Source organism: Lucilia cuprina, chromosome 4 (genome assembly GCF_022045245.1).
Source record: "Lucilia cuprina isolate Lc7/37 chromosome 4, ASM2204524v1, whole genome shotgun sequence".
Taxonomy (NCBI): Eukaryota; Metazoa; Arthropoda; class Insecta; order Diptera; family Calliphoridae; genus Lucilia; species Lucilia cuprina.
This window is the reverse complement of record NC_060952.1, coordinates 55,371,257-55,387,218: the sequence shown is the minus strand read 5'-3', so window position 1 is coordinate 55,387,218 and position 15,962 is coordinate 55,371,257. Positions and strand designations below refer to the sequence as shown.

Here is a 15,962-nt window from a genome sequence, read left to right as displayed (position 1 = left end):
TAATGATGAAAATGATTTGTCTCTTGATAAAACTGTTCAGAGATTTTGGGAATTGGAAGAAATTCCTAGAGACACAAAAGTTCTAACTTTAGAACACCAACAATGTGAAGAGAAATTTGTTGAATCAATTAGACAATTGCCGTCTGGTAGATTTGAAGTGTCGCTCCCTTTCAAAGACGATCCGAGTAAATTGGGTTGTTCTTTTGACATAGCCAGAAGACGTTTTCTTTCACTGGAACGTCGCTTATCAAAAGATTTGAAAACGAAAGAGATGTACAATAATTTTATTACATTTAGTACATTGAGCTGGGACACATGTCTATTACAGGCAATAAAGTACCAAATTCCCACATTATTTTATACCACATCAGTGTGTATTGCGTCCACAGAGCATATCGACGAAACTTCGAGTCGTTTTCGATGCTTCGTGTAGAACTACAACACAACTATTAATGATTGGACCAACAGTTCAAGAAGAGTTGTATTCTACACTGATTCGGTTTCGTCTACATAAATATGCCCTCACTGCTGACATTGAAAAAATGTATTAACAAGTTCGCATTCTACTAGCGAAATTCATGGTTTCGCTGATGCCTCAATGAGAGCATATGGATGTTGCATCTATGTTCAAAGTAAAGTGGCTAATCAAATCACTAACAGCAAAATCTAAAGTAGCTCCTTTGAAAACTAAGTCGCTACCTCGACTTGAGCTTTGCGCAGCACATTTATTAGCGAAATTATGGGCTAAGGTGAGAACTCTGTGGTATAGGAAAAAAAGAGGGAAATAATTCGGTAACTTCTAAAAGGTTAATCCGATTTTAATGAAATTTGGTATGCACAAAAAGAAGGTGATGTCGAGTTTAGATTTTGAATTTGGACCTTATTGGCCAACCAGGAGCCTGGCGAGGGTCCTCAAATTAGGACACCTCGGCTATGGTAAGTTCTTGAAACGATCCTATTTCTTCATTTGAGTTCCCATTTAAAAAAAATTCGTATATAGAATCTCCTCATCTTATAGTTTAGGAGATATTCGCATTTGAAAATTAAAATTTAAAAATTTTTACCGTCCTTTCTTTAGTTTTTTGATAATAGCGGGTCCAAATATTCCCGATTTTTGTCATTTTTTTATTCGCTTAACAACAAGTTTATATATCAAGCAGTGAAACAATTATGTAAAAATCATGACTGAGTCCAAAGTTATAGGCATTTTTATTTAAAAAATTAAAAAGTCGATTTTTTCTCCTTCCAAAAAAAAAAAAACCTTTTTTTTATGGAAAATTCAATTTTGAGCAAAAATTCTCAAATTGCATAGTCGATATCAAATTATAGTGACCTGTTTTATATGACCCAATATGTTCTTAATCATTTTGTAACGGGTTTCGATAACCCCGCCCCTGGTATGGATATAATAGGCAAAAAACCAAAAAATCCCATTTTTGGGATTTTTAAAACTTTTTTGGGAATTCCGGGATTTCTAATAAGAAAATTCGAAATTTTTATTTAATTTTGGATTTTGAGTAAAAAAGCTTCCTAACTGTAAAATTTCATCAAAAAATATTCATAAATAAAATTTTAATTGCAATTTGAAAAATTTTTATCTTCGCAAAAACTGAATAAAAAACATATTTTATTTTTTTAAAAATAGTATTCCGCGAATTTTTTAATTTTTTAAAATTGAAAAATATACAAAATCACTTTTCCATTGATATATAACATGCCTACCTATGTTTTTGTGACAAGTGACAAATTAATTAGGGAAAACTCAACACCTTTGAGAGAATTTACCTACTTAGTACTATTATTTCCATCCATATATTTGTTAGGTATGTTTTACTACCTAAATTTTTATGAATTTTTACAATTAATCTTTTATTCTTTATCCCTAAAAAAATAACAAGTATTTATAATATATAAAATAGTCTTTATTTTTTTATATATATTAATATAATTTTGTAAAATAATCGGTATCACAGTAGTCCATATCTAAAAGATAAAGTAAATCTTTAAATTCGTGAATATTTTCAAATGCTTACATTTTATAGCAAATCCAACGTTTCCTTACAGTAGATAAAACACTATCAGAAGATAGAATCGGATTATTAAAAATATCTTCATTTTGAGACTGCCTAGAACACTTCCATGAGCTAAAATGATGAATATGCTTAAAGTCTCTATTCCTCGAAGGCAGAATATTATGTTCTATGATCACCTTTCCATGATATAATATCTTGTGAACTGTAGGTGTCATTTCTTTCCAGGGATATAATTCCAAAAGTAATTTAGAAACTTTTGTAGAATACTCTCCAAATTTTGTTGCGTTCACTTTTTGCTTTCTATTTATCGCCATTAGAATAATATTGACCTTTTGTAGTAAATCCATATTAATTCCGGTTATTTCGGAAGTAGTTTCAAAATGTTTGAAAAAGCGTCTAGCGGCATTACCATCGTTTGTGCTTCAATATCCTGTGAGTGATTTATCAATATTTAATCCCATCCGCTTTTTAAATTCCTCTTGAATTCTTCTTTCCTCACTGGCTCTTTTGTTTGCATTTTCCGGTATGCTACTTTAAATCATACACTTTAAATCGTATGCGAGCATGTAGGGGGGATATTCCAAATTGTAATGTTTCCTCATTTATTGACCTTTGCTTGGAAATATTTGAAAATTCTTATCACCACATATGTAGAAATACCAAGATGATGTTCCTGTAATGGCATTTCCAACTTTCCCATCAATCATTGTAAGTTTTAAATCATAGGACATGTTAAACGAATAATTTTCTATTTCGATTGTTATAGGTTCCAAGCTTTTAATTTCTGCTTCAATACGATTTATCAAATCTTGCGTTGTTGTTTTGGATTCCTTTATATACTCAAAGCTTATTGGCCTACAAAAAGCTTTGGATCCTGGAGTCGAATTGTTCCAAATTTGGGGGAAAAAGTATCTTTTTTTAAGTCATCTAAAAACTTTCTAAGAAGATGTATATAGAATTTATACTTTTTGGAAAGCTGACTGTTTAGCAAGAGTTTTTGCTAAATTAAATAGACCGATTATTAAAAAAAAACACTAAATAGCCGATGCGAAAAAAATATAAAATTGGTGTTCACGATTTGGTGTTTAAAAAACAAGTGTTTTATTAATTTTAAAAATGGCAATTATTTTCAGTATTTTCGAGTAGAGCGCCGAGTCCAATAACAGCCTTCCGATCAGTTATTTCAATAGGAGGTGGTATAATGCTTTTCTTTCTTTTCATTTATTTTGTCATATGATGGTAAAACATCCACTCCTTTTTCAGATAGCGCCTTTCTTAACGTTATGTAGTTATCACGACTTAATCCCAGCTGCAACATAAGCGCAATAGCTTCTTCCTCAGTGAACGTTGTATCAGATGATGGTGTGGGTATACTCTTTACAATAAAGTTTTAAAAAATCCCAAAAATGGGATTTTTTGGTTTTTTGCCTATTATATCTATACCAGGGGCGGGGTTATCGAAACCCGTTACAAAATGATTACAAAATGATTAAGAATGCAGCAGTAAATTATCTCTTATAGTTTAGGAGATATTCACATTTGAAAATTAAAATTTTAAAATTTTTACCGTCCTTACTTTAGTTTTTTGATTTTTTTTCGCTTAACAGCAAGTTTATATATCAAGCAGTGAAACAATTATGTAAAAATCATGACTGAGTCCAAAGTTATAGGCATTTTAAATTAAAAAAAAATCAAAAAAGGCGATTTTTTGCCATTCTTTTTTTTTGGGAAAAAAGTATCTTTTTCTTTTTAAGTTATCTAAAAAGTTTCTAAGAAGATGTATATAGAATTTATACTTTTTGGAAAGCTAACTTTACATAAAATACGATAAATGAAACAAAACCTAAAAATTTTTGATACCGAGGGGACCAGGAAATTTTATGGAAAATTCAATTTTGAGCAAAAATTCTCGAATCGCATATTCGATATCAATTTATAGTGACCTGTTTTATATGACCCAATATGTTAATCATTTTGTAACGGGTTTCGATAACCCCGCCCCTGGTATGGATATAATGGGCAAAAAACCAAAAATCCCATTTTTGGGATTTTTTAAACTTTTTTGGAAATTCTGCGATTTTTAATAAGAGATTTTTATTTAATTTTGGATTTTGAGTAAAAAATCTACCTAACTGTAAAATTTCATCAAAAAATATTCATAAATAAAATTTTATAGCAAATTGAAAGATTTGTGTATTCGCAAAAACTGAATAAAAAACATTTTTTATTTTTTTAAAGTATTCCGCGAATTTTTTAATAATTAAGAACATATTGGATCATATAAAACAGGTCACTATAATTTAATATCGACTATGCGATTTGAGAATTTTTGCTCAAAATTGAATTTTTCATAAAAGGTAGGGTTTTTTTGGATGGAGCTGGTCCCCTCGGTATCAAAACTTTTTAGTTTTTATTTCATTTATCGTATTTTATGTAAAGTCGGCTTTCCAAAAAGTATAAATTCTATATACATCCTCTTAGAAACTTTTTAGATAACTTAAAAAGAAGAAGATACTTTTTTATTTTAATTTTTACATAATTGTTTCACTACTTGATATATAAACTTGTTGTTAAGCGAATAAAAAAATGGCGAAAATCGGGAATATTTGGACCCGCTACTATCAAAAAAAATAAAGTAAGGACGGTAAAAATTTTTAAATTTTAATTTTCAAATGCGAATATCTCCTAAACTATAAGAGATAATTTACTGCTACGTGCTTGATGAGGAGATTCTATATACGAATTTTTTTAAATCGGAACTCAAATGAAGAAGTAGGATCGTTTTAAAAATTTAACATAGCCGAGGTGTCCTAATTTGAGGACCCCCGCCGGGCCCCTGGTTGGCCTGTAAGGTCCAAATTCAAAACCTAAACTCGACATCACCTCCTCTTTGTGCATACCAAATTTCATTAAAATCGGATTAACCGTTTAGAAGTTACCGAATTATTTTTTACACCCTTGCTCTTTGTAAGGCTTGGGAAATTTTAAAAAAACTGTTATACTATATAGAAAATAATTGCCATTTTTAAAATTAATAAAACACTTGTTTTTTAAACACCAAATCGTGAACACCAATTTTATATTTTTTTCGCATCGGCTATTTAGTGTAGCAAAAAAATCGGTCTATTTAATTTAGCAAAAACTCTTGCTAAACAGTCAGCTTTCCAAAGAGTATAAATTTTATATACATCTTCTTAGAAAGTTTTTAGATAACTTAAAAAAAATATACTTTTTTCCCCAAATTTGGAACAATTCGACTCCAGGATCCAAAGCTTTTTGTAGACCAATAAGCTTTGAGTATATAAAGGAATCCAAAACAACAACGCAAGATTTGATAAATCGTATTGAAGCAGAAATTAAAAGCTTGGAACCTATAACAATCGAAATAGAAAATTATTCGTTTAACATGTCCTATGATTTAAAACTTACAATGATTGATGGGAAAGTTGGAAATGCCATTACAGGAACATCATCTTGGTATTTCTACATATGTGGTGATAAAAAAAATCAGAATTTTCAAATATTTCCAAGCAAATGTCAATAAATGAGGAAACATTACAATTTGGAATATCCCCCCTACATGCTCGCATACGATTTAAAGTGCATGATTTAAATTACAGAAGCATACCGGAAAATGCAAACAAAAGTGTAAATAACAACAAGGAGTTAATGGAAATGAGAGCCAGTGAGAAAAGAAAAATTCAAGAGGAATTTAAAAAACGGATGGGATTAAATATTGATAAATCACTCACAGGATATTGAAGCACAAACGATGGTAATGCCGCTAGACGCTTTTTCAAACATTTTGAAACTACTTCCGAAATAACCGGAATTAATATGGATTTACTACAAAAGGTCAATATTATTCTAATGGCGATAAATAGAAAGCAAAAAGTGAACGCAACAAAATTTGGAGAGTATTCTACAAAAGTTTCTAAATTACTTTTGGAATTATATCCCTGGAAAGAAATGACACCTACAGTTCACAAGATATTATATCATGGAAAGGTGATCATAGAACATAATATTCTGCCTTTAGGAGTGCTTACCAAAAAACCCCAAGAATCGAGGAATAGAGACTTTAAGAATATTCATCAGTTTAGCTCAAGGAAGTGTTCTAGGCAGTCTCAAAATGAAAATATTTTTAATAATCTGATTCTATCTTCTGATCCTGTTTTATCTACTGTAAGGAAACGTTGGATTTGCTACAAAATGTAAGCATTTGAAAATATTCACGAATTTAAAGATTTACTTTATCTTTAAGATATGGACTACTGTGATACCGACTATTTTACAAAATTATATTAATATATAAAAAATAAAGACTATTTTTATATAAAATAAATACTTGTTAATTTTTTAGAGATAAAGAATAAAAGATTAATCGTAAAAAGTGGCTGTAAAAATTCATAAAAATTTAGGTAGTAAAATATACCTAACAAATATATGGATGAAAATAATAGTACTAGGTAAATTCTCTAAAAGGTGTTGAGTTTTCCCTAATTGATTTAATTTGATTTTGTCTATTCTTCAAAACTGTATATAATTTTTAAAAATTAAAAAATTCGCGTTATACTCTTTAAAAAAAATAAAAAATGTTTTTTATTCAGTTTTTGCGAAGATACAAATTTTTCAAATTGCAATTAAAATTTTATTTATGAATATTTTTTGATGAAATTTTACAGTTAGGTAGATTTTTTTACTCAAAATCCAAAATTAAATAAAAATCTCTTATTAAAAATCGCAGATTTTTTGGTTTTTTGCCTATTATATCCATACCAGGGGCGGGGTTATCGAAACCCGTTACAAAATGCTTAAGAACATATTGGGTCATATAAAACAGGTCACTATAATTTGATATCGACTATGCGATTTGAGAATTTTTGCTCAAAATTGAATTTTATATAAAAAATAGGGTTTTTTTTGGATGGATCTGGTCCCCTCGGTATCAAAAATTTTTAGGTTTTGTTTCATTTATCGTATTTTATGTAAAGTCAGCTTTTCAAAAAGTATAAATTCTATATACATCTTCTTAGAAACTTTTTAGATAACTTAAAAAGAAAAAGATACTTTTTTCCCAAAAAAATGGCAAAAAATCGCCTTTTTTTAATTTTTTAAATTAAAATGCCTATAACTTTGGACTCAGTCATGATTTTTACATAATTCTTTCACTGCTTGATATATAAACTTGTTGTTAAGCGAATAAAAAAAAAAATGGCGAAAATCGGGAATATTTGGACCCGCTATTATCAAAAAACTAAAGTAAGGACGGTAAAAATTTTAAAATTTTAATTTTCAAATGCGAATATCTCCTAAACTATAAGAGATAATTTACTGCTACGACGACATTTTTTATAGTGCTCGATGAGAAGATTCTATATACGAAATTTTTTTTTAAATCGGAACTCAAATGAAGAAATAAGATCGTTTTAAAAATTTAACATAGCCGAGGTGTCCTAATTTGAGGACCCCCCGCCGGGCCCCTGGTTGGCCTATAAGGTCCAAATTCAAAACCTAAACTCGACAACACCTCCTTTTTGTGCATACCAAATTTCATTAAAATCGGATTAACCGTTTAGAAGTTACCGAATTATTTCCCTCTTTTTTTTCCTATACCACTGTGGGCTGGCACAACAAACACTATTGCCAATAATAATTTAAAATAAATATTAGTTTGGTTTTTTTTTAATTTTTCCTTCAAACACTTTTTAGTTAAATTGGCTTTGTATTTAAGTTTAAATTAAAATTTTCTTACTACCTTTAATTAATTTACTCAAGCTTATAATTTGTTAGTTTATAAAGCTTCAAACAATTTCGAAATTTCATGTTATTTTACGTTTTTTTTTAACTTTTTCTAATTAAAAATGTCTCACGCGATTTTTATGTTATTTTATTAAAGTTTTTTTCCTTTTAATTTTATTACAACAAGTTGATTGATTGGAAAATTCTAAATACTGTGTAAATAAAGGCATAAAATTTATATGAATATATGAAATTTACGTAATATTGAAAATAAAGCTTAAAATTAAATTGCTTTTAAAAAAACATTTATTTAATTAAAATATGTATTTGTTAATATTTATTTTAGGTGTTAGATTGTTAAATAAATCATGTAAAAAGAATATAAAATTAAATTATTTATTAATTATTTAAGTTCTTTGTTTAAATTGTTTTTAACATTCCTGCGGTAGCACACACTCAATGTTGTTTTTAAGGAAATATCCTGGTTTACATTGGCAGCCTACAACACACTTTAAAGAGCAGATCTGTAAGGAATTATCATTACACTTAAGTGGACAAGATGATCCACAGTCGGTATACTCTTGATTTTTACCACATTGTGCTATTTAACAGGAAGAAGAAATAAATTAAAATAGTTTGTGTATAAACTTTGAAAGGATTCTTCCAACACACCATTAGCTTGAATAGTCACTGATAATATGATTACAGTAAATAAAAGGATTATTTGTTGAGATTTAAACATTTTTAAAAATTTAAAATTTTTGTATTCTGTAAGACAACTACTCAGAGACAACTAATTTGTTGCATTTCACATTTTATAATATTATACTTTATCTAGTTATTATTTGTTTAATATCTCTTAAACAATTATATTTTTTACATATTGTTTATTTTGTTAATAATAAAATAATAATTGTGCTAAATAAAAAAGTACTTATTTATTGACTGCAATCACAGGGCGTTTAGCATTCAATTGAGGGGAATTTAGGAAAACTTGATAATCAATTTTCATGACTGTAATTGTTTGCTTTTAAAAGCTACGTTTCTGTATACATTCTGGATGTTTTGTATCTAGTGATTTTTAGATAGAACATATTAATTTACATATTTATTAAGAACACCTAGTATTTAATTTAATTATAGAACGTTTAAAATGCTCATTTCAAAAAAGTTAATTAAAAATATAATTAATAATTAAATGAAATTTTTAGTGAAAATGCCCTTTAAAATAATCAAAAGTTTAGGGCAATTTTGCTTGTCTCAATTAATTCAAACTAATTTATCTAATATTTCCATAAAATGTAGAATAGTTCCACTCACCAATTACCTGTCAGCAACTTTTTCATAGACAAGTAGTGTGGAAGTGTAATGGAATGTTAGTGTTAGCAACATTTCTATATAAAATTAGTGGCGATTTTGAGAACCTTTTCTATAGAAAATAATAAGTTAGCAACTTTTCTATAGAAAAAAAGTAGAAACTTTTTTATGATAAAGTAATCCATAATGTCAGCAACATTTCTATAGAAAAGTAATGAAGATGCAGCAGCAGCTTTTTCTATAGAAAAGTTTTGACGATTGTCAGCAACTTTTCTAAAGAAAAGTAGTGACGATTCTCAGCAACTTTTCTATAGAAAAATAGAGACAATTGTCAGCATCTTTTCTCTAGAAAAGTAGTGACGACTGTCAGCAAATTTTCTATAGAAAAGTAGTGACAACTGTCATCAGCTTTTCTGTTGAAAAGTAGTGGCGACTGTCAGCAACTTTTCGATAGAAAAGTAGGGACGATTGTCAGCAACTTTTCTGTAGAAAAGTAGTGACGATTGTCAGCAAGTTTTATATAGAAAAGTAGTGATGACTGTCAGCAACTTTTCTATAAAATAAGCAACGACTGTCAGAAACTTTTTCGTAAAAAACTGAGACGATGATTTTTAGCAAGTTCTTATTATATTAAGAAAAGTCATTTAGATTAAAACAAATACTCTTCTTTAGTGAAGTGTATTTTAAAAACTAAATATTTGATTAGAACATTGATTAACAGATATTTAATAAATAAATAAAAACAACAATTAGAATTAAAATTAAAGACACCATTTCCCTTTATATATTTTCCTTTTAACAATCACTTGGTTTCACACAATCACCATTATCGTTTAAAATAAAACCTTTGATACATTTACAACCCGATCTACACCAAAAATGACAACTTCTAGGATTTGGATTACTACAAGTTGGCGGACAAGTGGAGATGCATGTCGAATATTCTTGATTTGGGGGACAAGCTGAAAAATTAAAAAAATACTTAAAAATTTTGATATTTTATTAATTTCTTAAAAATACTTACATTCTTGAGCAAAAGCTAGAAATATAAAGCTTAATAGTAAAAGTATGAGTTTGGTGAATTGTAACATGACTTGTAAACTTTTGAGGTTTAGAATAATTACTAATATATTTTAAAAGATACGTTTAAATAGTTTATATAGTGGTAGTCAGTTTTATCGAAACTTATTAAGAATATTTATTTTATAGCTTTTTAGACACGATTTATATTAGAAATATTTTGTTAAATTGTAAGCAATCAGGGCGTAATGCGACTTTTCAGTTTTATTAGAAATTTCCTTCGAGCATTGTCAACTTTTCTACTGGAAAGTTGTCCAGAGTGCCGGCAACTTTTACATAAAAAATTAGTGAAGAGTAAAAGTAAGATTTCTATTAAAAAAAAATTATCTCCGCTGCGTTTCTATAAAAAAGCTCTTTAGAATATTGCAAAATTTACCAGCAACTTTTCTATATGAGAATGTGTTTTATTAGAATTTCTGCAACTTTTTTATGAAAAAGCTATTCACAGTTTTTGTGACATTTCTGTATAAAAGATGTCCAGTTTATCGGCAACTTTTGTATATAAAAGTTTTTTAGAATTTCAGACATTTTTTATTGAAAATCTGTTCAGAGTGTCTGTAAGTTTCTTATTCTGGAGTTTTGTTAAAGTTGTAATAAAAGTTGCCCAGAAAATTGTCAACATTTTTGTTGAAAATTTGGTTATTTAAAAAACTATTTAAAATCAGGGAATTTTCTATTAAAAAGCTATTCAGAGTGTCGACAACTTTTCTATTTAAAAATTGTCAGCAACTTTTATATTAAGAAATTGTTCAGAGTCTCAGCAACTTTCTTTTAAATTAGTGATAAAAGTTGTCCAGTGTATTGTCAATATTTTATGGAAAAGTTTTTAAGAGTGTCTGCAACCTTTCTGTTGAAAAGCTTTGCAGAGTGTCAGCAACTTTTGAATTAAAAGCTTGTCCAGATTATTTTCAATATTTTATAGAAAATTTGTTAAGAGTGTGGGCAACTTTTCTGTTGAAAAGCTTTGCAGAGCGCAGAGTGCAGCAACTCTTCTATTCAAAAGTTGTTCAAAACTTCAGCAACTTTTGTATGAAAAACTTGTTCAGAGCTTCCTCTTAATAATGTGCCTATAGTGTAGACAACTTAGAAAAAAATTTGTCCAGAGTATCATCATTATTTTATGGAAAAGTTGTAAAGAATATGGGCAACTTTTCCATTGAAAAGCTATTCGGAGTGTCGGCAACTTATTAAAATCAACAGCTTTTGTATAAAAAAATTTGTTCAGAGTGTCGGCAACATTTTATTAAAAATGTGCCTATAGTGTATACAATTTTGTAAAGAAAAAGTTGTACAGATTATCGTCACCATTTATATTAAGAATTTGTTGAGAATGTCAGCAACTTCTCTATTTAAACTTGCCAAAAATGTTAGCAACTTTTGTATTAAAAAATTTGTTTAGAGTGTCGGCAACTTTCTTCTTGAAACGGTGCGTATAGTGTAGACAATTTTTAAAAAAATTGTCGTCAACTGTTCTATTAAATCGCTCTCCTGAGTATCGGCAACATTTCTTTTTAAAAATTATTAAAAAAAATCTTTCCATTTTATATTTTCCTTAACCATTTAAACAATTTATTCTTTATCCATCCAATAATTTAACTTAATTCCAATAATTAACAATCTCTTTGGGCCACACAATCACCATTTGATTTAAGCATATAACCATCCTTGCACTGGCAACCAACAATACATTGATAAGTACAGAATTTGGGAGCTGGTTCACCGCATCTAGCAGGGCAAGCAGTACCACAGGTTTTCCATTCTTGATTGGGAGGACATTGTTTGCCTGAAAAAAAACGTCAAAAAATTAATTATAATATTCTAGTAACTATAGATTGCATTACTTTCTCGAGTACTTACCTTGAGCTTGTATGGTAGCAGCAAAAGCTAAAATAATAGCGAAAACTAAGAAAATTTGTTGAAATAATTTGGCCATGATTTCCTTTTCTTATTTTAATAAATCTTTCTGAAGAATATCAAGTAAAGTGTTTGATTTAAAGTTTTTAAAACAACTAATTTGTTTGTTATCAATACTAAGGCTTATATGCTTTTAAAATGTTGTACTTTAACATTAAGATTATTTATACATATACATTCACATATAAATATCTATGTATATGTATGTACTTTTTCTTATTAACTAAAGCTCAGTTTGTTTGTTCTATTTCTCAATTCTCTATTTCAAGTTTTTACAAACTTGTTATAAACAAATCAAAATTCTCCGAAATATCATATTTCCATTTAAACAATTATTGATAATGTGTAGATTAAGTATAAACAGTGTGATACAAAATAATTGAAACAAACATTATATTAATAACACTATATTTGACTAGTCTATAGACTAGGCTATAGACTAGACTATAGACTATACTATAGACTATACTATAGACTAGACAATAGACTAGACTATAGACTAGACTATAGACTAGGCTATAGACTAGACTATAGACTACACTATAGACTAGACTATAGACTAGACTATAGACTAGACTATAGACTAGACTATAGACTAGACTATAGACCAGACTATAGACTAGACTATAGACTAGACTATAGACTAGACTATAGACTAGACTATAGACTGGACTATAAACTGGACTATAGACTAGACTATAGACTAGACCATAGACTATAGACTAGACTATAGACTAGACTATAGACTAGACCATAGACTATAGACTAGACTATAGACTAGACTACAGACTAGACTATAGAATATACTATAGACTAGACTATAGACTAGACTTTAGACTGTGCTATAGACTAAACTATAGACTAAACTATAGACTAGACTATAGACTATACTATAGACTAGACTGTTGGCTAGACTATAGACTATACTATAGACTAGTCTATAGACTTGACTATAGACTAGTCTATAGACTAGACTATAGACTAGTCTAGAAACTAGACTACAGGCTAATCTATAGACCAGACTATAGACTAGTCTATAGACTAGACTACACTATAGACTAGTCTATAGACTAGATTATACGCTAGACTATACCTTTATGAAATGATACAATTGCCTGTTGTTGTTTAGACAGAAATTATAGTTCCAGATTAATATTACAGTCCTCTTTGGTTGCATTATCAAAATATATTTGATATAATTTTTTTTTTTTATTTTCTATATACATATGTATGTAAGTAAGTATGTGTAGATTTACATATTAATTTGGAATATTACTTAAAACAAATTCTTCAATTAACAATCTTCTGGAAGAACACATTCGTCTTTGGAGTTGAGCATATAACCTCGTTTGCACTGGCAACCAACAACACACTGCATGGAGCAGGCTCTCATACCAGATTCACCACATCTATCAGGGCAGGCAGAGCCACATGTGTTAAACTCTTCATTTTTGCCACAATCTTCGGCTGAAAATGTATTAAAAATTTAGAAATAGAATCAAGTGCAAAAATAGAGATTTTATTATTTAAACTCTGTGATTGACTCAGTTGACTTACCCTGCGTGGCTGCTACAAAAGCAAGAACAACGACTAACACAAAGAAAATATTTTGGAACAATTTTGCCATATTTGTTTCTTTTTGGTTTTTAATTGCAGTTTTAAAGTTTGTAATTAGGTTTGAAAACAATTGATAATTAAACTGTATTTGCTGGTGCTTATATACTTACTTTCTTATTTACTGTGCTTCAATATCCTGTGAGTGATTTATCAATATTTAATCCCATCCGCTTTTTAAATTCCTCTTGAATTCTTCTTTTCTCACTGGCTCTCATTTCCATTAACTCCTTGATGTTATTTACACTTTTGTTTGCATTTTCCGGTATGCTTCTGTACTTTAAATCATACACTTTAAATCGTATGCGAGCATGTAGGGGGGATATTCCAAATTGTAATGTTTCCTCATTTATTGACATTTGCTTGGAAATATTTGAAAATTCTGATTTTTTATCACCACATATGTAGAAATACCAAGATGATGTTCCTGTAATGGCATTTCCAACTTTCCCATCAATCATTATAAGTTTTAAATCATAGGACATGTTAAACGAATAATTTTCTATTTCGACTGTTATAGGTTCCAAGCTTTTAATTTCTGCTTCAATACGATTTATCAAATCTTGCGTTGTTGTTTTGGATTCCTTTATATACTCAAAGCTTATTGTTCTTAATTTGGGGAAAAAAGTATCTTTTTTTTAAGTTATCTAAAAACTTTCTAAGAAGATGTATATAGAATTTATACTTTTTGGAAAGCTGACTGTTTAGCAAAAGTTTTTGCTAAATTAAATAGACCCATTATTAAAAAAAACACTAAATAGCCGATGCGAAAAAAATATAAAATTGGTGTTCACGATTTGGTGTTTAAAAAACAAGTGTTTTATTAATTTTAAAAATGGCAATTATTTTCTATATAGTATAACAGTTTTTTTAAAATTTCCCAAGCCTTACAAAGAGCAAGGTTGTAAAAAACTACTATTTTTTACAAAAAAATTAAGGGTTTGCAGTTCAATTCAATTTTTTTTATATATAATTATTTTAAATTCATTTCAAAATTCGTTTTTATAAATTATTAAAATGGCCAAACATGCCGGGCCCATTGAAGAACCTTGGTCTTCAATCCAACGGAAGAAGCGCTAGCTTGTGAATTGGCCGCTTAATGAAATAATTCGATAACTTCTAAACGGTTAATCCGATAATGAAATTTGGTATGCACAAAGAAGAGGTGATGTCGAGTTTAGGTTTTGAATTTGGACCTTATAGGCCTACCAGGGGCCCGGCGGGGGTCCTCAAATTAGGACACCTCCGCTATGTTTAATTTTTAAAACGATCCTATTTCTTCATTTGAGTTCCGATTTAAAAAAATTCGTATATAGAATCTCCTCATCAAGCACGTAGCAGTAAATTATCTCTTATATTTTAGGAGATATTCGCATTTGAAAATTAAAATTTAAAAATTTTTACCGTCCTTACTTTATTTATTTATTTTTTTTTTTTTGATAATAGCGGGTCCAAATATTCCCGATTTTCGCCATTTTTTTATTCGCTTAACAACAAGTTTATATATCAAGTAGTGAAACAATTATGTAAAAATCATGACTGAGTCCAAAGTTATAGGCATTTTAATTTGAAAAATTAAAATAAGGCGACTTTTTTGCCATTTTTTTTTTTTTTGAGAAAAAAGTATCTTCTTCCTTTTAAGTTATCTAAAAAGTTTCTAAGAGGATGTATATAGAATTTATTTTTTTTGGAAAGCCAACTTTACATAAAATACAATAAATGAAATAAAAACTAAAAAGTTTTGATACCGAGGGGACCAGGTCCATCCAAAAAAACCCTATTTTTATAGAAAATTCAATTTTGAGCAAAAATTCTCAAATCGCATAGTCGATATTAAATTATAGTGACCTGTTTTATATGATCCAATATGTTTTTAATTATTTTGTAACGGGTTTCGATAACCCCGCCCCTGGTATGGATATAATAGGCAAAAAACCAAAAAATCCCATTTTTGGAATTTTTAAAACTTTTTGGGAATTCCGGGATTTCTAATAGGAAAATTCGAAATTTCTATTTAATTTTGCGTTTTGAGTAAAATATCTACTTAACAGTAAAATTTTATCAAAAAATATTCATAAATAAAATTTTAATTGCAAAATTTGTATCTTCGCAAAAACTGAATAAAAACATTTTTCATTTTTTTTTAAAAGAGTATTTCGCGAATTTTTTAATTTTTTAAAATTATATACAGTTTTGAAAAATATACAAAATCACATTTCCATTGATATATAACATGCCTACCTATTGTTTTTGCCTCTTTTT

The 15,962-nt window shown here is 28.7% G+C and overlaps 4 protein-coding genes across 4 annotated transcripts; all 4 read right to left on the bottom strand.

Moving 5' to 3' along the window:
* Positions 1–8,154: 8,154 nt before the first annotated feature.
* Positions 8,155–8,520, bottom strand: LOC124419870 (chymotrypsin inhibitor-like). Its single transcript, XM_046950721.1, has 2 exons — positions 8,448–8,520; positions 8,155–8,376 (listed from the first exon to the last, which is right to left on the bottom strand). Exons 1-2 carry the CDS (start codon positions 8,515–8,517, stop codon positions 8,207–8,209), a joined length of 240 nt encoding a protein of 79 aa, XP_046806677.1. The 5' UTR covers positions 8,518–8,520; the 3' UTR covers positions 8,155–8,206.
* A 1,359-nt stretch (positions 8,521–9,879) lies between these two features.
* LOC111689583 (chymotrypsin inhibitor) lies at positions 9,880–10,489 on the bottom strand. Its single transcript, XM_023452052.2, has 2 exons — positions 10,117–10,489; positions 9,880–10,054 (listed from the first exon to the last, which is right to left on the bottom strand). Exons 1-2 carry the CDS (start codon positions 10,181–10,183, stop codon positions 9,888–9,890), a joined length of 234 nt encoding a protein of 77 aa, XP_023307820.2. The 5' UTR covers positions 10,184–10,489; the 3' UTR covers positions 9,880–9,887.
* Positions 10,490–11,711: 1,222 nt separating this feature from the next.
* Positions 11,712–12,192, bottom strand: LOC111689579 (chymotrypsin inhibitor-like). Its single transcript, XM_023452047.2, has 2 exons — positions 12,030–12,192; positions 11,712–11,955 (listed from the first exon to the last, which is right to left on the bottom strand). Exons 1-2 carry the CDS (start codon positions 12,103–12,105, stop codon positions 11,783–11,785), a joined length of 249 nt encoding a protein of 82 aa, XP_023307815.2. The 5' UTR covers positions 12,106–12,192; the 3' UTR covers positions 11,712–11,782.
* A 1,066-nt stretch (positions 12,193–13,258) lies between these two features.
* Positions 13,259–13,772, bottom strand: LOC124419525 (chymotrypsin inhibitor-like). The gene is made up of 2 exons (XM_046949393.1): positions 13,644–13,772; positions 13,259–13,553 (listed from the first exon to the last, which is right to left on the bottom strand). The coding sequence occupies exons 1-2, from the start codon at positions 13,711–13,713 to the stop codon at positions 13,381–13,383; spliced, it is 243 nt and encodes an 80-aa protein (XP_046805349.1). The 5' UTR covers positions 13,714–13,772; the 3' UTR covers positions 13,259–13,380.
* Between the last annotated feature and the right edge of the window lie 2,190 nt (positions 13,773–15,962).

Bases quoted from the DNA above. Each gene is read 5' to 3' on its own strand.
- LOC124419870 (XM_046950721.1), bottom strand. From the start codon at position 8,517: ATGTTTAAATCTCAACAAATAATCCTTTTATTTACTGTAATCATATTA. The intron at 8,377-8,447 runs GTGTGTTGGAAG...CCTGTTAAATAG, and splicing joins AGTGACTATTCAAGCTAATG to CACAATGTGGTAAAAATCAA.
- LOC111689583 (XM_023452052.2), bottom strand. From the start codon at position 10,183: ATGTTACAATTCACCAAACTCATACTTTTACTATTAAGCTTTATATTT. The intron at 10,055-10,116 runs GTAAGTATTTTT...TTAATTTTTCAG, and splicing joins TCTAGCTTTTGCTCAAGAAT to CTTGTCCCCCAAATCAAGAA.
- LOC111689579 (XM_023452047.2), bottom strand. From the start codon at position 12,105: ATGGCCAAATTATTTCAACAAATTTTCTTAGTTTTCGCTATTATTTTA. The intron at 11,956-12,029 runs GTAAGTACTCGA...GTTTTTTTTCAG, and splicing joins TGCTACCATACAAGCTCAAG to GCAAACAATGTCCTCCCAAT.
- LOC124419525 (XM_046949393.1), bottom strand. From the start codon at position 13,713: ATGGCAAAATTGTTCCAAAATATTTTCTTTGTGTTAGTCGTTGTTCTT. The intron at 13,554-13,643 runs GTAAGTCAACTG...ATACATTTTCAG, and splicing joins TTTTGTAGCAGCCACGCAGG to CCGAAGATTGTGGCAAAAAT.